The sequence below is a fragment of the Amblyraja radiata genome, chromosome 4, assembly GCF_010909765.2.
Source record: "Amblyraja radiata isolate CabotCenter1 chromosome 4, sAmbRad1.1.pri, whole genome shotgun sequence".
Lineage (NCBI taxonomy): Eukaryota > Metazoa > Chordata > Chondrichthyes > Rajiformes > Rajidae > Amblyraja > Amblyraja radiata.
The window spans coordinates 104414378-104442114 of record NC_045959.1 but is presented as its reverse complement, the minus strand read 5'-3'; the positions used below and the strand labels follow the sequence as shown (position 1 = coordinate 104442114).

At 41.4% G+C, this 27737-nt stretch overlaps 1 protein-coding gene across 2 annotated transcripts in view; it reads left to right on the top strand.

Moving 5' to 3' along the window:
• The window catches only part of necab1 (N-terminal EF-hand calcium binding protein 1), a 95112-nt gene extending 70148 nt beyond the window's left edge, over nucleotides 1-24964 (top strand). For both annotated transcript variants that reach the window (XM_033020157.1, XM_033020158.1), the window contains 6 exons: nucleotides 736-803; nucleotides 4266-4319; nucleotides 17031-17143; nucleotides 21631-21708; nucleotides 23522-23613; nucleotides 24185-24964. In XM_033020157.1, the coding sequence (XP_032876048.1) occupies nucleotides 736-803; nucleotides 4266-4319; nucleotides 17031-17143; nucleotides 21631-21708; nucleotides 23522-23613; nucleotides 24185-24213 (434 nt within the window). In that variant the 3' untranslated portion in view covers nucleotides 24214-24964. The remainder of the gene's footprint in view (nucleotides 1-735; nucleotides 804-4265; nucleotides 4320-17030; nucleotides 17144-21630; nucleotides 21709-23521; nucleotides 23614-24184) is intronic.
• Nucleotides 24965-27737: the final 2773 nt, after the last annotated feature.

Sequence of the window (27737 nt, the reverse complement as noted above, 5' to 3'; positions counted from 1 at the left end):
GGCATATGTAAATGGATCCATTCCGATTGGACATATGTGAAGATTGGGCATTGTGACATCACACGATGGAACGTTCAGCAGGGGCTGGGGCTGGTGAAGGTTCTGTGGGTGTGAAGCCAGTTTAGTTTTGAAATATTGGGGGGGGGGGGGGAAGGATTTGATTAAAAACGTGTACTTAAACACGACGGAATGTAATGAGGAGCGGATACTTAGAAAGAAAAGTGAAATCTCTACCGAAATGGAAAAGATGTCGGCGATTCTGCGTCCAGTTTCGGAGTTGCAGGGAATCAATGGAAGAAATGTGACAGCCGGACGGAGTTCCGTTTCGGAATTTTGGGCGAGAGTTTTATATATTAATAGATGCTTAAGGAAAAATTAAATTGCTTCAGAATTAAGACCTACAGTACCTCTCTTCTGATAAACTGAGAAGCAAAGAACACGTTAATAGTTTTGCTAATTCACATATCACTGTACCTTAATTGATATGCATGACAATAAAAGACCTTTGAAACCTTTGAACCTTTAATCTAATCCTAAATGCCATTGGTAGCTATTCGCCACCAGCCTTAGTGCGGGAAGGAATATTTAGACTTGTCCACCAGATAAACATTCACCATGAACTCTGTCAGTAACTGCCAAGGGGAGAAACCTGGACTGTTACACTTCATGTCACTAGATTTCACATTGCACTTTAAAAGGGTAAAATATTTTTTTCATGTGTTTGTGTCCGTGCAGATGAGGACATCCAGTGGATGACCCAGATAAACAGACTTCAGAAGCTCATTGATCGCCTGGAAAAGAAGGTATGTGCTATCCAGAATGCAAGTTATATATAACAATGGTCTTGTGAATTGACATAGAATAAGAAATGATCTGTATAAAACTCCTGTACCCAGATTGCTCTTATCAATGTGAAACATTTGTTTTTTCTTGTCATTTATTTTTGAACCTACTTTTTAATTTTGAATAGCTCACCTTTCCCTTCCAATTTGTTGATTTTGAAGTTTAGAGTCATAGAGCGATACAGCGTGGGAACAGGCCCTTCGGCCCAACTTGCCCACACCGGCCAACATGTCACAGCTACACTAGTCCCACCTGCCTGACTTTGGTCTATATCCCTCCAAACCTGTCCTATCCATGTAATTGTAAAAGGTGCTTATTGTTACCTTTATTATAGTTAATAAGCATACCACAGCAATTAAATCTTGTTTATCTCTCTCAACATGTCTTTGTGGACAAAGGTATCGAACTGTATCTCTATTGCTCCATTCTCTGCATATTCATGTGCCTAATTAAATTATTCTTAAATGTTGCCATTGTTTCTGGCTCATCCACCACACTCCTGGTAACATGTTTCAGGCACCTTACACTCGCTGTATAAAAATCTTTGCTCATACATCTCTTAAAAAGTCCTCCATCTCAGATGAAATCTATGCTCTCTTGACATTTCCATCCGGGGAAAAAACCTCAGACCATCTAGCCTATCAACACTTTTTATAAGTTTAGATACTTCTATTAGGTCTCTCCTCTTCCTCCAGAGAGAACAATCCAAGTTTGTCCAACCTCTCTTTAAGTACGTTTATCCAGGCAGTACCCTGCCACACCTTCTCCGCACCTTTTCCATAGCCTCCACATCATTCCTAAAACGGGGTGACCAGACCTGCACACAATGCTCCAATAATGCAGTCCAAACAAAGCTTTATCCAGCTGCAAAGTGCCATCCTGACCTTTATACTTAATGCCCCAACTACTGAAGGCAAACATGCAGAATGTTTTCCTTATATACCACCCTTTCAACTTGTTGCCACTTTCACAGAGCTATTGACAATCTTCCTGAAAGTATCAACACAAGTAGACAGGTTGGAAAGAATGCTCCTAAAGATCCTTTCACCAACTGTGTACTTTACCTTTACATTTAACCTCCCAATGTGCAATACCTCACACATGGCTGGATCAAACTCCATCTGACATTACACCGCTAACATCTCTAACTGATCTTACATCTTGCAATATCCTTTGACAATTTTCTTCACAATCCACAACTCCACCTATGTTTGTATCCCCTGAAACTTACAAATGACCCCATCTACATTATCATCCAATCATTTATATGTATCACACACAGCAGAGATCCCAGAACTGATCCCTGTGGAATGCTACTGGTCACAGACCACCAGTCAAAGAAACATCCCCCCCACCACCATCCTCTGTCTCTGGCCATTCACTACAAGCAGAACAGCCAGTGAAGAAATATTTAGAATCAAATCTACCAAGCCACCATTGATCCCACATGTCTTAATATTCTGGATCAGCCTAGCATGAAGAACCTTGGTAAATCCTCAAAAAACTCAATCAAGTTCATAAGACATGACCTGCCACAGGCAACTGAACCATCCTATCAACAACTAGAGAGCAGTCCTGTGCTACCATCTATCTCATTGCAGACCATCGAACGATCTTTAATCAGACTTTACTGGACTTTATCTTGCACTGAACATTATTCCCTTTATCATGTATCTGTACACAGTGGATGGCTCGATTGTAATCATGTATATTCTTTTCGCTGACTGGATAGCACACAACAACAAAAAATTTCACTGTTCCTGGGTACATGTGACAATAAACAAAACTAACAAACTAAACTAAATCCTATCCCTGAGGTTCCTCTACAATAGCTGCTCTACTACTGATGTAATTTTCTGGATTATCTCGTTTGCCTTTTCTTGAATAAAAGGAGCTACTCCCAATTCTTCTGATACCTCGCCAGTCACTAGAGAGGATGCAAAGACCTCTGTCAAGGCACCAGCATTCTCTTCTCTTACCTCTTTAAATAACTTGCGATCGATCCAATCCCCACCTCATTTTGATGTACAGTAAACATGCGGTAGAATGTTTGCATATCTCACACAGATGTTACTATTCTCCATGTCCAACTTCTAAGGTGTATATTGATGCAAAGTACAGATATTTCTGTCGTAAGGCAAAAGATATGTTCCTAATCCGCCTTGTGTTATAGAATATCACATTATATAGGAGCAAAGAGGTCCTTCTGCAGTTGTACAGAGCCCTAGTGAGACCACACCTGGAGTATTGTGTGCAGTTTTGGTCCCCTAATTTGAGGAAGGACATTCTTGCTATTGAGGTAGTGCAGCATAGGTTCACAAAGTTAATTCCCGGGATGGCGGGACTGTCATATGCTGAGAGAATGGAGCAGCTGGGCTTGTACACTCTGGAGTTTAGAAGGATGAGAGGGTATCTCATTGAAACATATAAGATTGTTAAGGGTTGGACATGCTAGAGGCAGGAAACATGTTCCTGATGTTGGGGGAGTCCAGAACCAGGGGCCACAGTTTAAGAATAAGGAGTAAGCCATTTAGAACGGAGAAGAGGAAACACTTTTTCTCACATAGAGTGGTGAGTCTGTGGAATTATCTGCCTCAGAGGGCGGTGGAGGCAGCTTCTCTGGATGCTTTCAGGAGAGAGCTAGATGGGGCTCTTAAAAATAACGGAGTCAGGGGATATGGGGAGAAGGCAGGAACGGGGTACTGATTGGGGATGATCAGCCATGATCATATTGAATGGCGGTGCTGGCTCGAAGGGCCAAATGGCCTACTCCTGCACCTATTGTCTATTATCTAAAGACAATTGTGTCAATGGAGAAATGGGTTGGGGGTGAGAGAGTTTCAGACATAAATAACAATTTGCTGGATTTTTAAAACCCAAAGGATTTCTCAATAGTAATAAGTTTGCTTGTTGTCAAAGTGTAAATAAAAGTAATTACTCGTCAATTTCATCTACAGTAATAGTAGTTATATTCTTTGGAACTGGTGGTGTCTGATTACTGCATGGAAAAAAAATCTCCTACGCTGTCTAAATCCAAGAGTTGTTTATACTGCTTGTCAATTTATAATGTAACTTTTAAGTGGTTTCCCCACCGTGTTCCTTGTGTGGATGGAAGAACAGAATGGAGACACAAGGAACTGCAGATGTTGGTTTACAAGACATCAGGTGGCATCTCTGGTGGACATGGATAAGCAATGTCCCTTCTTCAGTCTCAGAGTCCCGTAATGAAACATCACCGATCCATGTCCTCCAGAGATGCTGCCTGACCTGTTGAGTTACTCCAGCACATTTCCTCAAAGGTTCTCTATGTATGAAATTATTAATTAACCCTGTCTTGAGTTTTTTTGAAGAACAGAATGTTATTTTATATTCATCCTTAACTTCTTACCGATCTCATTGTTTGTATTGGTTTTGTTTTATAGGACTTGAAGCTGGAACCATTGGAGGAAGAAGTAATGGAGGGAAATGCTAAGTCTGTAAGTTTTTCTCAAATTATTTTTTAAAATAATTTCCATTGTTGAGAGCATGTAAATGATAGCTTAACCATCTATGTATGAGAGGACAGAATGAATCTGAGATGTTACACAGGCCAGAAATTATTTTGTCATAGTTGAATGTTTTTATCAAATTGCACCCAGCAGGAATATGGACGAAAAGGGAGCTCAACAGTTTGAGTAGTTTGATGCCAGAGAAAGTTGATGTCTGAGAAAATAGGGGGAACCAGTTAAACGTTTCAAACTTTAATGTCATCAGCATATAAAATTCTAATTCTGGTCATCAGACATCATGAATTAAATTAACTGGAGTAGAAGGTTCTTTGAGATTTGCCATCATCAAATCAGTGATATTCTAATCGATTTTGCAATAATAGACAATAGACAGTAGGTGTAGGAGTAGGCTATTCTGCCCTTCGAGCCAGCACCGCCATTCAATGTGATCATGGCTGATCATCCACAATCAGTACCCCGTTCCTGCCTTCTCCCCATATCACCTGACTCCGCTATCTTCAAGAGCCCTTTCTAACTCTCTCTTAAAAGTATCCAGAGATCCGGCCTCCACCGTCCTCTGAGGCAGAGAATTCCATAGACTCACAACTCTCTGTGTGAAAAAGTGTTTTCTCGTCTCCGTTCTAAATGGCTTAACCCTTATTCTTAAACTGTGGCCCCTGGTTCTAGACTCCCCGAACATTGGGAACATGTTTCCTGCCTCTACCGTGTCCAAACCCTTAATAATCTTATATGTTTCAATAAAATTTCCTCTCATCCTTCTAAATTCCAGAGTATACGAGCCCAGCCACTCCATTCTCTCAGCATATGACAGTCCCGCCATCTTGGAAATTAACCTTGTAAATCTACGCTGCTCTCCCTCAATAGCAAGAATGTCCTTCCTCAAATTAGGGGACCAAAACTGTACACAACACTCCAGGTGTAGTCTCACTAGTGCCCTGTACAACTGCAGAAGGACCTCTTTGCTCCTATACTCAACTCCTCTTGTAATGAAGGCCAACATGTCATTCGCTTTCTTTACTGCCTGCTGTACATGCATGCTTACTTTCATAGACTGATGAACAAGGACCCCCAGATCCCGTTGTACTTCCCCTTTTCCCAACTTGACACCATTTAGATAATAATCTGCCTTCCTGTTTTTGCTACCAAAGTGGATAACCTCACATTTATCACCAATAAATTGCATCTGCCATGCATCTGCCCACTCACCCAACCTGTTCAAGTCACCCTACATTCTGATAGCATCCTCCTCACAGTTCACACTGCCACCCAGCTTTGTGTCATCTGCAAATTTGCTAATGTTACCTGTACATGGCCAGGTACGTAAACAGGAAAGGTTTAAAGGGATGTGGGCCAGACACGGGTAAATGGAACTAGTTTAGATTGGCATGGACAAATTGGGCTTATGGGTTTGTTTCTAAGTTTATGATTCTACGACTCGAAGTATAAAGCAATTGACCTGAGGCTACTAGCTGCACAAAGTGATCCAACCCACTCTTAACTGACTCGGTTCCAAGTTTTGTTTGATAAAACATCTATGGACACAACATGGGTAATTAATGGTTCCATGCTTAAGAGCCTGTCCCACTTGGCTGTCATCCGCACGCCATTTACACGACCTACTAGTGTGTAGGTAGCGTGTGGGTAGCGCGAGGATGGGTGCATGGAGTGGTGTGGAGGAGTGTGGAGTGGCGTGGAGGAGTGTGGAGTGGTGTGGAGTGGCGTGGAGGAGTGTGGACTTCGTAGTGCATGAAATCTTCGCGCGCCACCGACATTTCACGTAACTGACAGCCAAAGTGGGACAGGCCCAAGACCCTGGCGCGGCGCAACGTCTCACCTCCAACAGCAGCAGAAGCAGGCAAACGATCGCTGAGTTCGGCCTGGGACCCACGGCCGTTGCGGATCCAGTTCCGCTCCCACTCCTACTCCCAGAGCGGGGCCAAGACGATTGAAGATAGACACAAAATGCAGGAGTAACTCAGCGGGACCGGCAGCATCTCTGGAGAGAAGCAATTGGTGACGTTTCGGGTTGAGACCCTTCTTCAGACTGAAGAAGAGTCTCGACCCGAAACATCATCCATTCCTTTTCTCCAGAGATGCTGCCGGTCCCGCTGAGTTACTCCTGCATTTTGTGTCCATCTTCAAATGACGCCACGTGCTCCAGACGGCTGTGCGGACGCATGATGACGCACGCGACCGTCGTGCTTCAGTCACTACCGGCCTGTCGCGTAAATGACGGCCAAGTGGGACAGGCCTTTAGAGATCCTCTGAGGAAATGTAATCACAACGAGGGAAGGAGGCATATGAGAGATCCTGTAGTTAATTTATTTAGTTATCTGTACCTGTAACATACCCATATTCTCTTAACTTCTGAGGAGAATCCTCTCCTGCAGCTTCTTGTGCCTTTGGAACTACTTCCAGTGTGCTGGGTACGTTCCCATCCCAGGATATATTGTTGTGATAATTGGCATCTAAACTGTGCTGGGAACAGAGTTCTAGCAAGCCACGTACTGTAACTAGACAGAATCTTAAACTAAATAGTAACGGTAAGGGATCACAGTTGCAAAGACTTGATAAATGAAAGGGTCAAGGCGAGAGAAAAAGCTATTACTCTGGGAAATGGGAACCATACTGTAACGGATAGAGATTACAAATCTACGAGTAAGTCTGTAGATAAGGCTAGAGGATACAAAAATAATAAAGGACAAAACTAAAGGTTTAGTATTTGAAAGCACATAAAGTAACCATTACAGAGGCATACCTGCAGGTTACATAGATTATGATTTAAATGTTGAAGAGTGAACAAAATTTATGAAGTTCGTGGAACAGAGAAAAGGTGGAAGAGTGGCTCTGTTAATTACACGTTCTTAACGGAATAGAGAAATGTCATAAGTTTAGAAAACCTGGACGTAGAGGCAATTTCAGTGAGGATAATAAACAATAAAGGCAAGAAATCACTTATAGGAGTGGTGTGCATGCCCTCTAACTGTAACCACACATTAAGATATCTTATAAAGGAATAAATAACAGGAGACACAAGGAACTGCAGATGCTCGAATCGTCAGCAACATGCAAAAGTAGTGGAGTAACTCAGCATGTCAGACAGCAACTCTGGAAGACATGGATCGGTAATTTTTTGGATCAAGACCGTTCATAAGTTCATATGTGATATGAGCAGAATTAGGCCATTCAGCCCAGCAAGTCTACTACACTATCTCTCCCTCCTAACCCCATTTTCCTGCCTTCTGCCCATAACCTCTGACACTCCTTACCAACTGTATCACAGTATGGTATGGCAACTGCTCTGTCTCCGACCGGAAAGCACTGCAGAGGGTGGTGAAAATTGCCCAACGCATCACCGGTTCCTCACTCCCCTCCATTGAGTCTGTCCAAAGCAAGCGATGTCTGCGAAGAGCGCTCAGCATAGTCAAGGACGGCTCTCACCCCAACCACAGACTGTTTACCCTCCTACCATCTGGGAGGCGCTACAGGTCTCTCTGTTGCCGGACCAGCAGGTCCAGGAACAGTTTCTTCCCTGTGGCTGTTACATTACTTAACACTGTACCTTGGTGATTGCCTGTCACCCCCCCCCCGACACTCCTTCCACCAGAAAAAATTGCACTACTACGACTGTATGCACGTAAATGTATTTATTTATTGCTCATATTCTTTGTCGCTCTTCTAGGGAGATGCTAACTGCATTTTGTTGTCTCTGTACTGTACACTGCACAATGACAATAAAGTTTGAATCTGAATCTGATCTGAATCATACTAATCCAGAGTCTATCTATCTCTGCCTTGACCTCAACAGCCTTCTGTGGCAAGGAATTCCACAGATTCACCACCATCTGACTAAAGAAATTACTCCTCATCTCCTTTCGAAAAGAGCATCCTTTAATTCTGTGGCTATGACCTCTAGTCCTAGACTCTCCCACCAGTGGAAACATCCTCTCCACATCCACTCTATCCAAGCCTTTAATTTTTCTGTACGTTTCAATGAGGTTCCCCTTCATTTTTCTAAACACCAGCGAGTACAGGCCCAGTGCCGTCAAACGCTCATCATATGTTCCATGTCCTCTAAAAATGCTGTCTGACCCACTGAGTTACTTTGTGTTTTGAAATAATAATAGGAGCTTGTAAGAAATGTACGGCAATAATTGAAATGGGGTATATCAATCTAACTATAGTCATAGTCATACAGCACTGAAACAGGCAAATCTCTGCACTCTTTCCAGCTTAATGACACCCTTCCTAGAACGGCGAGACCAAAACCGACCACAATACTCCAAATCACCAACGTCTTGTACAACTTTAACATAACATTCCAACTTCTATACTCAATATGTGTAGGAAGGAGATAATCACAAAATGTTGGAGTAGCTCAGCAGGGCAAGCAGCATCTCTGGAATGGGTGACATTTCGCGTGGAGACCCGTCTTCAGACTGAGAATCAGAGGAGAGGGGAAACTAGAGATATGGAAGGGTACAAAGAGCATGTAAGGTATGAAAAGGACTGATCAAAGCAGATGATGATCAAGGAAATGTACAATGGTTCATTGTTAGCTGAGGGGAAGGTGACAATGAGGTATACAAAAATGAATCAGGAGGACAGTGATACTGGTAGAAGAACTAGGACGGGGGAGGGACAGAGAGAGAGGGACAGTAAGGGTTACTTGAAGTTAGAGAAATCAAGATTCATACCACTGGGTTATAAGTTGCCCAAGCGAAATATGAGGTGCTGTTCCTCCAACGTGCATTTTCACTGTCAGTGTGAGGCCACACAGGGGAAACTCACATGTCACAGGGAGAATTCGCAGAGGTCAGAATTGAACCCAGTTCACTGGAGCTGTGGTTTCAGCAGCACTGCTACGCTGCTCCTATATACTATAGGCTTGAGAGTAAAATTAGCTAAATTAGACAAATTAAGCCAGGTGATCAGTCCGTCAATAGACAATAGGTGCAGTAGTAGGCCATTCGGCCCTTCGAGCCAGCACCGCCATTTAATGTGATCATGGCTGATCATAGTCAAGATGCAGCGGCAGATATTTATACAAATATGTTAGGGTGTAAAGAATAGCTACATTTTAATGAGAAAGAACATTTTCAAGAGAATGTTAAAGGCACTATATGTATCATCTGACTAGCTTGGGTAACTATAGACCCTTAGGATAATTCCATGGATATGTTGCATGTCCCACAGTAGTCGAAAGTCTTGTTAAACATTGTGAATGTGCAATTAGTAAACTTCACCACCCGGCCTTCTGCACTTGCTAGAGTTCCACTGCCAGCACAGGTACTCGATTTGTTTAATACCCAGATACCCATCAGCTATGGAAGCAACTAGAATAAAGCAACATGCTTCTCTTACCATTATACCCATGATCCTGGAGTTCATTGTTACCCCTAGTGTATGTGGGTGGAGAGTTGATGAGCATGTAAAAAAGAGATTACAAATAGTGTTATGAAGTCATTGAGGGCTATTTGGTGGATTAAATGAATGGCCTAAGATCTGACAAACTAAGTATAACATGGGAAAATGTGGAATTGTCCATTTTGGCTGGAAAAATATAAAAGCATCTGATCTAAATGATGAGAGATTTCAGAGCTCTAACATACAAAGGGATCTGCAGAACATGATTCATGGTACACGATTCACAAAAAGCTATCAGGCAGATACTGCAAGTAATTAGGAAAACAAACAGACATTTATCATTCGTTGCTCAGAAAAAGGAACGCAAAATAATGAGGTCTATTCAGTGAGACAACATTTCAAGTACTGCACACATTTTAATGCATTGGAACGAATCCAGAGAACGTTTATCGTATTAATACTTCATTAGGTGGGTTATCTTATGAAAATAAGGCTTGTATCTGCTGTTCAGAAGATAGAGAACTTGATTGAAACCAAGTTCCAGTCAAGTTGTCATATGCACAATCACAATGAGCTACAGGTTCAATGAAAATCTAGCTTGTAGTAGCATCATAGGCATATAGACACACACAAAAATAATGAAATTATATGTAAATTACACAAATATTTCTACAATACAGTGAAATAAAAAACAAATTCAAGAGTTTTATTGTAGGTACACAAAAAAGGAAAAAGGCAATGTTTCGGGCCGAAATCCTTCTTAAAGAGTTTTATTGTCCTTGGTTCCAGATAGAACAATTAAATTCTTACTTGCAGCAACACAGAATATGTAAACATAGTACACTGTGAACAATATAATAACGAGAAAAAATAGTTCAATGCATGTATATAAACCAGTCAATACGCTCTCTATTGTACATCTGTAAAAGTTCAAGAGAATCCTCTCTGACATGAATGAATAAGTGTATTGGCCAAGTATATTCACATACAAGGAATTTACCTTGGTGCTCCGCTCGCAAGTGACATACGGTGACAATTAACAATGATACATAAAACATTAAACATTAATAATAAAACATTATTGTTTAAACATGTGAATGAAATAATACCAGAGCAAAAGAAGGCTACAGATTTTTGGTTATTGAGTAGAGCTACTACTCGTGGAAAAAAGCTTGTTTTTATGTCTGACTGTGCAGCTTTGACAGTCCGGAGTTGCCTTCCAGAGGGAAGTGATTCAAAGAGTTTGTGGTCAGGGTGAGAGGGATCAGAGATGATCTTACACGCTCGCTACCTGGCCCTTGCTGTGTACAGTTCGTCAACGGGGGGAAGGTTGCAGCCAACAACCTTCTCAGCTAATCGGACGATTCGCTGCAGCCTCCAGATGCCATGTTTGGTGGCTGAGTCAAACCAGACCATGATGGAGAAGGTGAGGACAGACTTTACGATGGCAGTATAGAATTAGATGATCATTGCCTGTGGCAAATTGTGTTTCCTCAGCTGCCGCAGGAAGTACATCCTCTGTTGTGCCTTTTTGACTGTGGAGTCGATGATGGCCCCCCACATAAGGTCCTTGGAGATGATGGTTCCAAGGAACTTGAAAGAGTACACAGATGTGACTGTGGTGTTGTTGATGGTGACAGAGTTGAGGGGAGGGGGAGCTCTCCTAAAGAGTACCTGCAATCTTCTCAGGAAGTAGAGCCATTGATGTGCTTTCTTTATAATTGCATCAGTGTGTTGGGTCCAGGAAGGATCTTCAGAAATATGCATGCCCAGGAATTTGATGCTTTTGACTCTATCCACCATCGTCCCGTCAATATGGACAGGTTTGTGGGTCCTCATCCTTCCTCTTCCAAAGTCCACAATCAGTTCCTTGGTTTTACTGACATTGAGAGCCAGGTTGTTGTGCTGGTACCATTTGGTCAGTCGATCGATCTCACTTCTATACTCTGACTCAACATCATCTGTAATTCGTCCAACAACAATGGTGTCGTCGGTGAACTTGAAGATGGAGTTCACACTGTGTCCGGCTACACAGTCCTGAGTATAGAGTGAGTAGAGCAGGGGGCTGAGCTCGCAGCCTTGAGTTGCTCCAATACTGATTGTTATTGAGGAAGAAGTATTTCTACCAATTCGAACAGACTGTGGTCTGTTGATGAGGAAGTCAAGGATCCAGTTGCAGAGAGATGCGTAGAGACCCAGTTCCTTGAGCTTGGTAACCAGCTTGGAGGGGATGATCATATCTATAAACAACAGCCTGACATATGTGTTTTTATTGTCCAAGTGGTCCAGTGCAGAGTGGAGAACCAGTGAGATCGTATCCTCCGTTGACATGTTGTGGCGGTAGGCAAATTGGAATGGATCTAGGTTCTTGTTGAGGTAGGAGTTGATATATGCCATAACCAACCTCTCAAAGCACTTCATCACCACAGACATTAGTACCACCAGTCGATAGTCATTGAGGCATGTCACCTTACTCTTCTTGGGCCCTCTTAAAGCAGCTAGGAACCTCACACCTCATTAATGAGAGGATGAAAATGTCTGCAAAAACTCCAGCCAGTTGGTCTGCACAGGACACAAGAACATGGCCAGGTATACCATCAGGTCCAGACGTTTTCGGACGGTTCACAGCCCTGAAGGATCTTCTGACGTTGGCCTCTGTGACTGTGACTGTAATACCATCAGGGCGTATGGGGGCTTGGGAAGGCACATCAGTGTTCTCCCTATCAAAGCGTGCATAGAATGCATTGAGCTCATCAGGGAGTGAAGCTTCGCTGTCACTCTGCTTTTGCCTAGTAGGAAGTGATGACATTCAAGACCTGACACAGTTGCCGAACACTGTGCAAAAAACAAGACATTTGTGCAAAATAATTCAAAAATCAAGTCGATGGCAGTGCAAGAGGTGGTCTGTATTTTTCGAATACTGAACTAGGATTAGGGTTGCGCAGGTCAGTTCAAGAACCTGATAGTTGTAGAAAAGCTCTTCATGAACCTGGTGTGAAACATAAGGCTTTCAGTGTGAAGAGAGCTGTGCCCGTGATGGACAGAAAGATGTCCACCGTTTTCTGCAGTCTTTTGTGTTCCTGCATTGGAATTTCCGTAGCTGGCCATGACGCAACCCGGCAGGATACTTTCTACCATGCATCTGCAGGTTTGCTAGAGTATTTAGTGCCACACTGAATCTCTTCAAAATTCCCCCAAAAAGTAGAGGCACTAGCATGATTACATCTATGTGCTGGGCCCAGGATAAGTCATCCAAAATGTTAACCCCCAGGATTCTATCAGATTCTGAAAGGTTTTGACAAAGTGGATTTAAAGAGGCTGTTTCCTTTGGGTGAGAATCTAGAACTATGGGCTATTGTTTACAAAATAGAGGTTGCTCATTTTTGACAGTAATGTGGTGAAACCGTTTTCTCTAAGGCCATGAATCATTGGAACATTACTCCCCAAGGACTGTGGAAGCAGAGTCTATATTTTTTAAGGCAGACATGGATAGATAAAGAACGATTACCATAGATAAACAGAATTGCATAGTTGCAGTCAGTTCAACCATGATCTTATTAAATGGCAGAACTTGCTCAGAGGGTTTCTATTCCTAATTTATATGACTGTCCGTAACTTTATCCTGCAAAACAAAGATAAAATACCAAAAGTGTGGGGACAGTATACGTGATCTATATTTTAAGCTATGAAGGTTTGTGAGAAGCAGTACTAATTTAAGAGGACAGCTGTGAAAATAGATATCACATTTGTGTACGTGAAGGATTTAGCTTTATCACTTTCCAAGGTGAGTTCAAGAGGCATCGGAACATTGATCCCGGCCATTCCCAGGCTTTGATATGCCGGCCCTCACCACGTCCCCGGCCACTCCCAGACATATAACAGTAAGTGTGCAGAGGAACTGCAGAGGCTGGTTTACACCAAAGAGAGACACAAAATGCAGGGGTAACCCAGCGGGTCAGGTAGCACCTCTGGCGAAAAGGTGGTGTTTCAGGTCGAGATCCTTCATCGGACAGTCTGCCTGACCCACTGAGTTACTCCAGCATTTTAGCAGTGTCTATCTTCTTTATATAACAGTAAGTGTGAAGACCCAAAACATCGTCTATCCATGTTCTCCAGGGATGCTGCCTGAACTGCTGAATTACTCCAGCGGTTTGTGTCTTGTTTTGTAAATCAACACCTGCAGTTCCTTATGTTTAGAAACATAGAAAATAGGTGCAGGAGTAGGCCATTCGGCCCTTCGAGCCTGCACCGCCATTCAATATGATCATGGCTGATCATCCAACTCAGTATCCTGTACCTGCCTTCTCTCCATACCCCCTGATCCCTTTAGCCACAAGGGCCACATCTAACTCCCTCTTAAATATAGCCAATAAACTGGCCTCAACTACCTTCTGTGGCAGAGAATTCCACAGATTCACCACTCTCTGTGTGAATTTTTTTTTTCTCATCTCGGTCTTAAAAGACTTCCCCCTTATCCTTAAACTGTGACCCTTGTTCTGGACTTCCCCAACATCGGGAACAATCTTCCTGCATCTAGCCTGTCCAACCCCTTAAGAATTTTGTAAGTTTCTATAAGATCCACCCTCAATCATCTAAATTCTAGCGAGTACAAGCCGAGTCTATCCAGTCTTTCTTCATATGAAAGTCCTGCCATCCCAGGAATCAGTCTGGAGAACCTTCTCTGTACTCCCTCTATGGCAAGAATGTCTTTCCTCAGATTAGGAGACCAAAACTGTACGCAATACTCCAGGTGTGGTCTCACCAAGACCCTGTACAACTGCAGTAGAACCTCCCTGCTCTTATACTCAAATCCTTTTGCTATGAATGCTAACATACCATTCGCTTTCTTCACTGCCTGCTGCAACTGCATGCCTACTTTCAATGACTGGTGTACCATGACACCCAGGTCTCGTTGCATCTCCCCTTTTCCTAATCAGCCACCATTCAGATAATAGTCTACTTTCCTGTTTTTGCCACCAAAGTGGATAACCTCACATTTATCCACATTATACTGCAACTGCCATGCATTTGCCCACTCACCCAACCTATCCAAGTCACCTTGCAGCCTCCTAGCATCCTCCTCACAGCTAACACTGCCCCCCAGCTTTGTGTCATCCGCAAACTTGGAGATGTTGCATTCAATTCCCTCATCCAGATCATTAATATATATTGTAAATAGCTGGGGTCCCAGCACTGAGCCTTGCGGTACCCCATTAGTCACTGCCTGCCATTCTGAAAAGGACCCATTTACTCCTACTCTTTGTTTCCTGTCTGCCAGATAATTCTCTATCCACATCAATACTGAATCCCCAATACCGTGTGCTTTAAGTTTGCATACTAATCTTTTATGTGGGACCTTGCCAAAAGCCTTCTGAAAGTCCAGATATAACACATCCACTGGTTCTTCCTTATCCACTCTACTAGTTACATCCTCTAAAAATTCTATAAGATTCGTCAGACATGATTTACCTTTTATAAATCCATGCTGACTTTGTCCAATGATTTCACCACTTTCCAAATGTGCTGCTATCCCATCTTTAATAACTGACTCTAGCATTTCCCCCACTACCGATGTTAGACTAACTGGTCTGTAATTCCCCGTTTTCTCTCTCCCTCCCTTTTTAAAAAGTGGGGTTACATTAGCTACCCTCCAATCCTCAGGAACTACTCCAGAATCTAAAGAGTTTTGAAAAGTTATCACTAATGCATCCACTATTTCTGCAGCTACTTCCTTAAGTACTCTGGGATGCAGCCTATCTGGCCCTGGGGATTTATCGGCCTTTAATCCATTCAATTTAACTAACACCATTTCCCAGCTAACCTGGATTTCACTCAGTTCCTCCATCTCATTTGATCCCCGGTCCCCTGCTATTTCCGGCAGATTATTTATGTCTTCCTTAGTGAAGACAGAACCAGAGTAGTTATTCAATTGGTCTGCCATGTCCTTGTTCCCCATGATCAATTCACCTGTTTCTGACTGCAAGGGACCTACATTTGTTTTAACTAATCTTTTTCTCTTCACATACCTATTAAAACGTTTGCAGTCAGTTTTTATGTTCCCTGCCAGTTTTCTTTCATAATCTATTTTCCCTTTCCTAATTAAGCCCTTTGTCCTCCTCTGCTAGACTCTGAATTTCTCCCAGTCCTCTGGTACGCTGCTTTTTCTGGCTAATTTGTATGCTTCATCTTTTGTTTTGATACTATCCCTGATTTCCCTTGTTATCCACGGATGCATTACCTTCCCTGATTTATTCTTTTGCCAAACTGGGATGAACAATTGTTGTAGTTCATCCATGCAGTCTTTATTGTGAGGTTTACATTAACCTCACACTATTCGGTGTGGCCAGGGCAAATTACTACAGGTAGTAATTTCCACAAGTAACGTCTGCCACGTCCTCTTCGATTCTGGTCTGACAACCTTTTTAGCACCCCAGTGCACATGACGGTCCTCCTTCTCCCAACATCTGCACAAAGAAATGTGGACCCATGTCCACAAAGTACAGTGCATCGGTCCACGCTTACATCTCAGCTACTCCTGCTACTGGCTCTCAGTACTTAATCTCCAAAAATGAGTCCACCTTGTTTCTCAAAATTAACATATTCTTGCTATTGAGGGAGTGCAGCGAAGGTTCACAAGGTTAATTCCCGGGATGGCAGGACTGTTATAAGCTGAGAGAATGGAGTGGCTGGGCTTGTACGTTCTGGAATTTAGGATGAGAGGGGATCTTATTGAAACATCTAAGATTATTAAGGGTTTGGACACGCTAGAGGCAGGAAACATGTTCCCGATGTTGGGCTAGTCCAGAACCAGGGGCCACGGTTTAATAATAAGGGGTAAGCCATTTAGAATGGAGATGAGGAAACACTTTTTCACACAGAGAGTTGTGAGTCTGTGGAATTCTCTGCGTCAGAGGGCGGTGGAGGCCGGTTCTCTGGATGCTTTCAAGAGAGAGCTAGATAGGTCTCTTAAAGATAGCGGAGTCAGGGGATATGGGGAGAAGGCAGGAACGGGGTACTGATTGGGGATGATCAGCCATGATCACATTGAATGGCGTTGCTGGCTCGAAGGGCCGAATGGCCTACTCCTGCACCTATTCTCTATTTCTCACCTAACTTCATATTTGATGAGAATTAAGTGTTAACAGATACATAATTTTTTTTATAAATAATGTCTTTCTGAAGAAGTCATTGTAGTTCTACACTGACGACTATGAACTAATACAAATTTCATTAGTCAAATGTTCATCATATTCGCAATAAGATCTTTTTATTTTGTAATTGCTTATTGCAAAAATGAATTATTTTCCGCAGCATATTCTTATTGTTCAGCGACAGATGTCAATACTGGAAGAAGAACTGAAGGAATTCCGTTTAGCTTTGAGACAGTATGTGGTATCTGCAACCACACAAACAGGATGCTTGCAGTAAGTATGGAAATATCTCACATTTATTTTTACTGCACTGCAATATTAAAGTTCACATCATATTTTTTTTTGTGGTAACATTCGAGTCAGGACTCTTCTTCAGACTGATTGTGGTGAGGTTGGGGGGGGGGGGGGGGGGGGGGGGGGGGAGGGGTAGAGAAAGTTAGAAGAGAGGAGGGACAGGACAAAGCCTGGAAAGTAATTGGTGGACACGGGGGAAGGTTTTTTAAAAAAAATAGGCGGATGGTTGGACAAATGCCAGACGAAAAATCAAAAGGTGTGAGATATGCAGTGCATTCTGAAAGTATTCAGACCCCTTCACGTTTTTTCAACTTTTTGTTACGTTACAGCCTTATTCTGAAATGGATTGAATTCTTTTTTTTATCATCAATCTACACACAATACCTCAGAATGAAAAAAGCAAAAACAGGTGTTTAGAATTTTTTGCAAAGTAATTAAAAAGAAATAACTGAAATATCACACTTACATAAGTATTCAGGCCCTTTCCTATGACACTCAATATTGAACTTGGGTGCATCCTGCTCCATTGATTATCCGTGAGATGTTTCTACAACTTGATTGGTGTCCACCAGTGGTAAATTAAATTGATTGGACATGATTTGGAAAGGCACACACCTGTCTATATAAGGTCCCACAGTTGACAGTGCATGTCAGAGCAAAAACCAAGCCATGAAGACAAAGGAATTGTCCGTAGATCTCCGAGACAGGATTGTGTCGAAGCACAGATCTGGGGAAGGGTATAAAACAATTTCTGCAGCATTGCAGGTCCCGAAGAGCACAGTGGCATCCGTCATTCTTAAATTGAAGAACTTTGGAACCACCAGGACTCTTCATAGAGCTGGCCGCCTGGCCAAACTGAGCAATTGAGGAAGAAGGGCCTTGGTCAGGTAGATGACCAAGAACCCGATGGTCACTCTGACAGAGCTCCAGAGTTCCTCTGTGGAGATGGGAGAAACTTACAGAAGGACAACTATATCTGCAGCACTCCACCAATCAGGCCTTTACGGTAGAGTGGCCAGACGGAAGTCACTCCTCAGTAAAAGGTACATGACAGCCCGCTTGGAGTTTGCCAAAAGGCACCAAAACAAGATTCTCTGGTCTGATGAAGCCAAGATTGAACTCTTTGGCCTGAATACCAAGTGTCACATCTGGAGGAAAGCATGCACCGCTCATCACCTGGCCAATACCATACCTACGGTGAAGCATGGTGGTGGCATCATCATGCTGTGGGGATGTTTTTCAGCGGCAGGAACTGGAAGACTAGTCAGGATCGAGGGAAAGATGAACAGAGCAAAGTACAAAGAGATCCTTGATGAAAACCTGCTCCAGAGTGCTCAGGACCTCAGACTGGGGCAGAGGTTCACCTTCCAACAGGACAACGACCCTAAGCACACAGCCAAGACAACGCAGGAGTGGCTTCGTGATTAGTCTGTGAATGTCCTTGAGTGGCCCAGCCAGAGCCCGGACATGAATCCGATCGAATATCTCTGGAGGGACCTGAAAATAGCTGTGCATTGACACTCCCCATCCAACCTGACAGAGTTTGAGAGGATCTGCAGAGAAGAATGGGAGAAATTACCCAAATACAGGTGTGCCAAGCTTGTAGTGTCATACCCAAGAAAACTTGAGGCTGTAATCGCTGCCAAAGGTGCCTCAACAAAGTACTGAGTAATGGGTCTGAATACTTATGTAAATGTGATATTTCAGTTATTAATTTTTAATTACTTTGCAAAAATTTCTAAACACCTGTTTTTTCTTTTTTTATTATGCAGTATTGTGTAAAGATTGATGATTTAAAAAAAATGAATTTAATCCATTTTAGAATAAGGCTGTAACGTAACAAAATGTGGAAAAAGTGAAGGGGTCTGAATACTTTCTGAATGCACTGTAGATTTGCAAATTGTGAAGTCAGAGGAAGGAATGTAGGTGGAAGGGGAGAGGCACAGGGAAGAGATGGGGTAATAGTAGGGGTTGGGGGGAGGGGGGGGGGAGAGGAGAGCAGGAGTGGGGGTTTGATTGGTTACCTAAAATTGTTGAATTCAATGTTCATTCCCCTGGGTTGTAATCTACCCAAGCAGAATATGAAGTGCTGATCCTCCGGTATGCGTGTGACCTCACTCTGGCAATGGAGGCAGCCCAGGACAGAATGGTCAGTGTGGGAATGGGAAGAGGAGTTAAAATGATTAGCAACCGGGAAATCCAGTAGGCCTTGGTGGACTGAGCACAAGTGTTCGACAAAATGGTCGCCAAGTCTAGGCTTGGTCTTGCTGCTATAAAGAACGCCACTTCGGGAATACTGGATGCAGGTTCACGAAGATAAAGGTCTGTCTCAGAACCTTTTGTTGAACTGTGTCCTTGCTCTTCACAATGCAATCATTTATTTCAGCAGTGATTAGAATAAAAAGATATTTAGAAAAACGAGTTATAAATTCACAGCTTATGAAACAGTTTTGCATCACTTACCTCGGGGTCTGCTTTTGAACTAGTTTCAGTGAAGATTCCTATCAATTGGAAATGTAATAGAGTAGCTATTCTGGCTTAATTTTTAAAAGTTACATTTTAATGAAATGCTGTAGGCCTTCATTTCCTGCATGATTTTTAATGCATGCTCGTCCAGTTTATAGCATGTAAATTATGGCTATACCTCATACAGGTCCACCACTAATTTTCCGATAACTGGTGGTCCGGCACCTCAATTAATCCGGACAAAATTACAAGAGCACTTGAAATCCCCCCGATGACCCCCTCCAAAATGTGGCGCCTAGGCCAGGTGAGGCGGCCGACCTCGACCTCATCGGGACTTCTGCGACAGATTGGCGGGTTGAATTTGCCCCTTGGGGCCAGGGCTCTGGAACTCTAGTCTGGCCGGAGACAGCCAGAGACCATTCCCATAGCCGATTTCCATAGTCGATCAGCAGGTTTGCCCCCTGCAGCTGAGGCTCTGAAAATCCGGCCCTGCCAGAACGTTCCCATAGTCGACTTCCGAGGCCAAATTTGCGGGGCCAGCATCTCGACAACCCAAAGCTGTGATCTCTATTGTTCCGCAAAGCAAATATTATGGCAAGGCTCTGGAACCAAGATTGTCGGAGAATTGGTGGTGGATCTGTACTTAAATTAGGAATTTCCACTGAGAGTTGAAAGAAAATTGTTTAATATTTATTTTGGTAATATTTCGATACACCAGAATATCTTCATTATTTGAAATGTGGACCGTGAGCTGAAACTGTAGTGGATTTATTGCCACCGGCAATATGATTATTCAAACAATTAAGTTCTTTCATCATACAAGCTTTATGGCCCTGTCCCACAGTACGAGTTCATTCCAAGAGCTCTCCCGAGTTTGCCCTGATTCGAACTCGGAGATTTACGGTAATGGCCGCTCGTCGGTACTCAGGGCTCTCGTGGACATTTTTCAACATGTTGAAAAACCTTCATGAGTCTTCCCGAGCTTACCTGCCGTTAGCGAGTCTTCCCGAGTATCTGCCGTTAGCGTTACAAGCCACTAAGAGACGTCCCCGAGCTCCGACGTATCCGCTACGTTCATTTTCTGTGCTTACCACGAGTTTGATTTTTTTTAAACTCAGGAGAGCTCATGGAATGAACTCGTACCGTGGGACAGGGCCATAAAGATGTTTGCATGCCATTTTGATTCATATGTTAACTTTTAAAGATATATCTGGTGACGAAGTAATCTCATGAAATAATACTTTCAATCTAATAACTTATATTTTGATAAAGTTTTCCATTTATATTGCATCTTTCATAGTCTCAGGATGTCTCTCTAGGTCATGCAAAACAATAAGTATGATTGAACTGTAGTCACTAATTTAAATAGAGCAGACGTATTTTGTACAGCAAGTTCCAACAATAGTTTTGTGATGACAGTCAGGTCTTTTTAAAGAGGGTGGACGAGGGATAAATATTAGTCAAGATACCAGGATTAATGTCCCCAACTTTCTTTGAAATGGACCATGAGAGAGCAGCTGGGTGAGGGCTGAGGGAGGAGTTCACATAGCAAACCTCTTCCAGCAGAATAGACCCTCCAAAACAGCACTGGTGTACTAGCCTAAATATTTATATAGTCATGTCACAGGATTGGAATGAACCTATAGGAGAATAATCAAGAAAGCAGAGGTTTAACCATTCATCATGATACTCTAAAAGCCTGTATAAATAAATATTAAATTCCTTCAAATTCATTTGAAGATATTTGGCCAGGAAAGGTTTAGGCAGATTTCGGGCAAATGGGAGCAGCTTAGATGAGGCACCTTAGTTGGCATGGACGCGTTCATTGTGCCAAAGGGCCTGTGTCTGTGCTGTATGATTATGACGAAATACCAAGTGCGTATTTGAAAAGTCTTCTAAATTTGAGATAGTTTGCTGTGCTCCATACCACAAACTGTTTACCAATAATTGATTTATATTGTTATATTCCATTTGATTTATTGACAATTATTGTATCTTAGTATTTCTGTGCAGAAGCTAACAAACGAATCCCGCTTTATACTTTATGAATTCTGGGAAAACACCAACCTCTGGAAAATGTAAGTAATTTGAAATTAGGGTTGCATTGGATGGAAAATAAATTCTGTTGGAATACCAAAAAGTAAATGAATAACATTTCCTATTTTGTTTTGCCAAGCCATAGCTGTAAATATGAGCGATATTTAAAGAGGTGGGTATGGTGGTGATATGTATTACCCAGGAATTTGATTGAAACTGTTCGTACTCAGTTCCCTTTACTTTGGACCAGCAACAGTACAAATCCTGCTTACACTCTATCCAAATACCAGAAGAACTAAATTAGACAGCGTTTATATTTGATTCTGGAATAAAGCACAATCAGATATTTTCTCCATCATCAAGAACACCTACTTCCATTTCCATTAAATCACTCATATCTTGACCTACCTCATTTTATCTCCTGTTCATCCACACATTTAATATAAGACCAATGATAATCCATGAGATCAATGGCCCCGACCACGGGTGAACAATGAGGAAGATGACTGAACTTTGTCTTCCCTCACAGTGGGAATGTTGATTCCATTGTGTGGGGATGTTTATGTTAAACTCTATAGTGTATCGTGTACTTTTTTTATTCGTATGGCTGTACGGTAACTCAAATCTCACTGTACCAATTGGTGCACGTGACAATAAATGTAGCTTGAACTTAACTTGTACTTGATGTTATATATATTGTAAATAACTGGGGTCCCAGCACCGAGTTTTGCAGCACCCCACTAGTCACTGCCTGCCATCTGAAAAGGACCCGTTGATTTCTACTCTTTGCTTCCTGTCTACCAACCAGTTCTCTATCCATGTCAATACCCTACCCCCAATACTATGTGCTTTAATTTTGCACACTAATCTCTTGTGTGGGACCTTGTCAAAGGCTTTTTGAAAGTCCAGATACACCACATCAACTGGCTCTCCCTATCCATTCTACTTGTTACATCCTCAAAAAATTCCAGATTAGACAAGCATGATTTCCCCTTCATAAATCCATGCTGACTTTGACCGATCCTTTCACAGCTTTCCAAATGCGCTGCTGTAACATCTTTAACAATCGACTCAAGCATCTTCCCCAATACTGATGTAAGGCTAACTGGTCTATAATTCCCCGTTTTCTCTCTTCCTCCTTTCTGTTTGTTGCCACGACATGAGGGGCAGCTTGAGCTTTATCAGAAGTTGGGTAGGCTAGGACTTTATTCCTGGGAGAGCAGGAGGCCGAGGGATGATCTTATAGAGGTGTATAAAATCACGAGGGGAATCGATAGAGTGAATGCAGTCTTTTACCTAGGATGGGAGAATCAAAAACAAGAGGACATATGTTTGAGGCAAGAGGAGCAAGATTGAATAGGAAACTGAGGAGCAACTTTTTCACTCAGAGGGTGATACATATATAGAACAAGCTGCCAGATGAGGTAGTTGAGGCAAGTACTATAACAGCATGTAAAAGACACTTGGGCAGGTACATGGTTTGGGAGGTTTTGGATGAGATATGGGCCAAACGCAGGCAAATGTGACTAGCGATAATGGTGCATCTTGGTCAGGATGGAAGGGCCTGTTTCCATGCAGTATATCTCTATGACTAACAAGTGGGAGATATTCAATTCAGACAAACTATTGGAGGAACATATCATTTTCTAAATGAGACAGATTAAACTAGTTTTTGTATTTCCACTGAATATCAATGTAAGTTTGTAAAGTAAAATGACTGAAGTTGCACATCCATCAATTGCTGCTCTTCTATTTATTGGTTTATGCTATCTGGTATATGTAATTTATGTGTACTAGTTAGATTAAGACAATTTAGTCATTGAATTTATTTGATTTACATGCTAATTACTTTAGGCACATCCAGACCAATGATAGCAAGACCTTCCAAAGGAGCAATGTGGATTTCTTGGATACTCCAGAGCTAATAACAACAATGCTTGTACCTGGTACGATGCAAATGTGCTTGACAAAGCACATTACTAATCTTACGTTTTCCATACATAAAGAATTATATTCTATGAAAACTGATGTATTACCTTAATGTACATGTTTCTGGAATAGAGCCAAATAAGGGACTGAAGCATAAATTTGTACTTGATTGCAATGGGAGCTAACTAATTGTGTATGGCCCTGGGCACTCATAAAGAATCCTATCAAAACAATCAAAAGAGTACATTGATGAGTTGCCTAGATAATACCATGAATCTAAATTAATATAGATAATAAGCAACATTTTCATTTGATAGTTAGAAAAGCCTAAGGGACCACAAATTAAGTTTTTAGGGTTACAGAAGACAATTTCTACCAGCTGAAGGATAGTTCAAAATGAGATAAATATAGAAGGAGAAGGGATGTTGGTCTAGCAAAACATCCAGAGGAAATGGGTTGTCTGTGAATTCTGCTTCAAATCTGATGTCCATTGGGTAGCTGTTCCAATTAAATGGTTCACAATGCATATGTTTTACACATGAACATTCATACAATGCCACTCAGTGAATTATTTTTCTTTTTTTACAGCTTCATGGTGGGTTCTGAATAATAACTGAAACTGACCTTCATTGTAGTAGAAAATTTGTGTAGTATGAATTATGTAAAATATCTATAAAATAGCTTAATGTATGAAATATTAAAAATGAAATATTAATATCCAAATGCATGAAAAATATTACCAATTGCTTATATGATAAATAATGACTGGAAGTAATGTGCCCTAGTTGATGAATGTTTGATTTATATGCAATTTATAATCACATGTAATTAGTATTAAATATTCTGTAAAACAGTGATATATTTTCTGTAGTGCAGTAATTGATATGTATTCTATTATTATCACTAATATTAAGATGGGTATATGTTTAATGAATTATAAAATATATTTCTTGTCATTTAGTATAGAAGTAGTCCAATAATTTTTTTATGTTATGCAATTTCTCCGAGTTACCTGCCAATAGGAATTTAGTAATCTGTATACAATCTCACCTTTATTAACCTTGGTCATTGTTGGATATCAGCTCCAGTTTATCTTCAGCATTCAATGATTTCACAAAGCAGGCTGAACAGCCGATGACATTGAAGATTTCTTACAGATAGCGATTTGTAGTATTTGAATATTTTCGAGTGTGAAATTAAGATTGAATTATATGCAAGATTAAGGCTGAAGTGAAATGTCAAGAAAAAAATCTTATTTTAAACAGGTACTGAATTATGAAATATTTATGTCATAGAATGACTCTCCAAACATTGACTGGGGATAGAAACATTGTTAACCAATGATATATATGTTATTAAAAACTCAATTCAAAAATGGAACATCTTTAGGGTTGATGTAATTGAGACTAACTCTTAAATACTTTTGTTCTCATCAATTTATTGATTTCTGACGACTATGCTGGAGAAGAATTTAAATCATATTCCTGAAGAAGAGTAGGGAATTTCTTGAGGCTGAAGAAATGGCTAAAAAAAAAAGGCGACTTAATAAAAATGGAAATTGCTTGCAATAATGTAATTTTGCAGGCTCTAATATTTATTTTAATATTACTCCAATTTAAAATGATTTCTTCAATGGATTGGTTCGTATAAACGATGAATCATACTTTTGGGACTTTAACATTGGTAAGCAAAAAGTGAAAGTATGTAATTGTTGATTAATGTCTATTCATTACAAAACACATTAAAACTTGCATCCTGACTTGTTCAAAGTTCTTTCTTGTACACAAAAACTTTGTTTATTAACATACACATTACCATTATTTAGTCATAAAAAACATTTCCCCCCAAATTTGAGATTGGAAAACATTGATACCACAAGCAAATTAGTCTCATCAGTTATCTGAAAAGATGTAGGTTATAATAAATTTGACACGTTTGAATGATTGGGTTTCTAAAGAAGTGTGTTCCAATGTTTATAAACTAATATCCAGCACAAAATATAATACTGTATGCTCAGCTCTATTGCATATTACAACATGGAAAAAATTGATACGATTAAACCTTGCCTAATAAACTGATTACCAGGCTCACGGAACTGGGTCTCTGCGCATCCCACCACAATTGGATTCTCGACTTCCTCATCAATAGACCACAATCAGTACAAATTGTGCTCCTCAATAACTATTGGCACAGGAGCACCTCAAAGCTGAGTGCTCACCCCCTCTCCCACTCAACTCGCTCTATACTCATGATTGTGTAGCCAGACACAGTTCCAACACCATCTTCAAATTTGCCGATGACATCATTGTTGTTGGACGGAGTACAGATGATGATGAGTTTGGCTATAAGAGGAAGATGGTGCCAGAACAACCTTGCTCTCAACGTCATAAAACTAAGGAACTGATTGTTGACTTTGGAAGATGAAGGCCGAAGCTCCACAAACTTGTCTTCATTGACGGGATAGTAGTGGAGTCAAAAACTTCAACTCTCTGAAGATCTGTCCAAGACTCAGCACATTAATGCAATCGTAAAGAAAGCCCATCAATGCCTTTACTTCCTTAGAAGATTGAGGAACTTCGGTATGTTAACGAATACTCTTGATCTTCTGGAGGTTTACAGTAGAAAGCATATCGACTAGTTGCATCACAACCTGGTTCAGCAACTCAAATGCTCAGGAACGAAGATTGCAAAGAAAATGGTGAACACTGCCCAGTCCATCACAGGTACTGACCTCCCCACCATCGAAGGGGTCTACAGCGGTTGCTGCCTCAAAAAGGCAGCCAGCATCATGATTCTGACCACACTCATTTCACCCCTGCATTGGGAAGAAGGTATAGGAGCCCGAAAATTGTAACATCCAGGTTCCTGAGCAGCTTCTTAACAACTATCAGGCTATTAAACACTACAATTTCCAAATAAGCTCCCAACTACATAGACGTGGGAGTATTGTTTTTGTCTTTGTACTATTATGTTTTGTCTGTTTTATTTATATATGTTAGACCAAGTGGACCAGTTCGGACCTATTACATGGGAGGCCTGGTCCCCCAACGCAACCCATTCCCCAAAGCAATATTCCACCACTCACCCATTCCCCCAATGCAACCCGTTCCCCCAACGCAATATTCCACCACTCACCCATAGTCCCCAACTGCGCAGGGGCTGATCAATTCCCCTTATTCACCCTCCCTCATTTTAAACTTTAAAAAAAATGCAATTGCTCTTGCTAGGGCTGATAGGATTCCGTGTCCTGGGATTGCAACATTGTAGCAGGCAGGGCTACAATCCCATTGTGATGTCAAAGCTGTAACTGCCAGTGCAGAGGGAAGAATTTTTTCTCAAATTGGGATTTTGTAAAGTAAAAAATGTGAATAACTTGTAAAATATAAAATAAATCTGAACGAAACTTGGTACAGCACACCACAAGACAATTGTGAGTAAAGTGGTGCAAAAATTGTAGTGCTATCTGTCAAAGTTCGTTTCTTAAAAAGCAGGTACCAACAAATGTTAAAGGTAGACCATGGCAATCTTTAATTGATTCGTCAGACGGGAGTGGCAAAGATCTACAATGAACTTAAACGTTGCTCAGTGCTTCTCGGGCTCCCACTCACACAACAAAGGGGAGCTAGCACAATTATACATTTTTCTTATCACTAAAACACTCCTACTAAGTCTGAATATGGCATGACTGAAAGATTCTGTAGCCTTTCACAATATAGGAAAGCTGGGTCCAAATCAAGCTCATCCAATAACAAGTTATTACTTATTTCTGGAGCGTCAGCTATTTTTTCATTCTTGGCTTCTTTATGGCCTTGAATGAAGCACATGTTATTACTGCAGGCTGCCATCTTAATGTCTTTATGGAAAAGACAACCTGTCCTCCATATTGTGTTCCATATAATTTACAAAGTCATTCAGACTTGGCACCGAGTCATTCTTTTGTTCTACTAGTCCATGCTTTTGTAGAACGACTCCATTTTAGATTTGACTATTAGATTTGACTATTAGCTCTTTCATTCCCACCTTTTTATCAAACATGATAACATTCAAGTCCTCGGTAGGTACACACAATGGTCGCAAGTATTAGAGCAATGATTAGCTGAATGATAGAGCCATAATGTATCACAGTACCCCAAAGTCCATC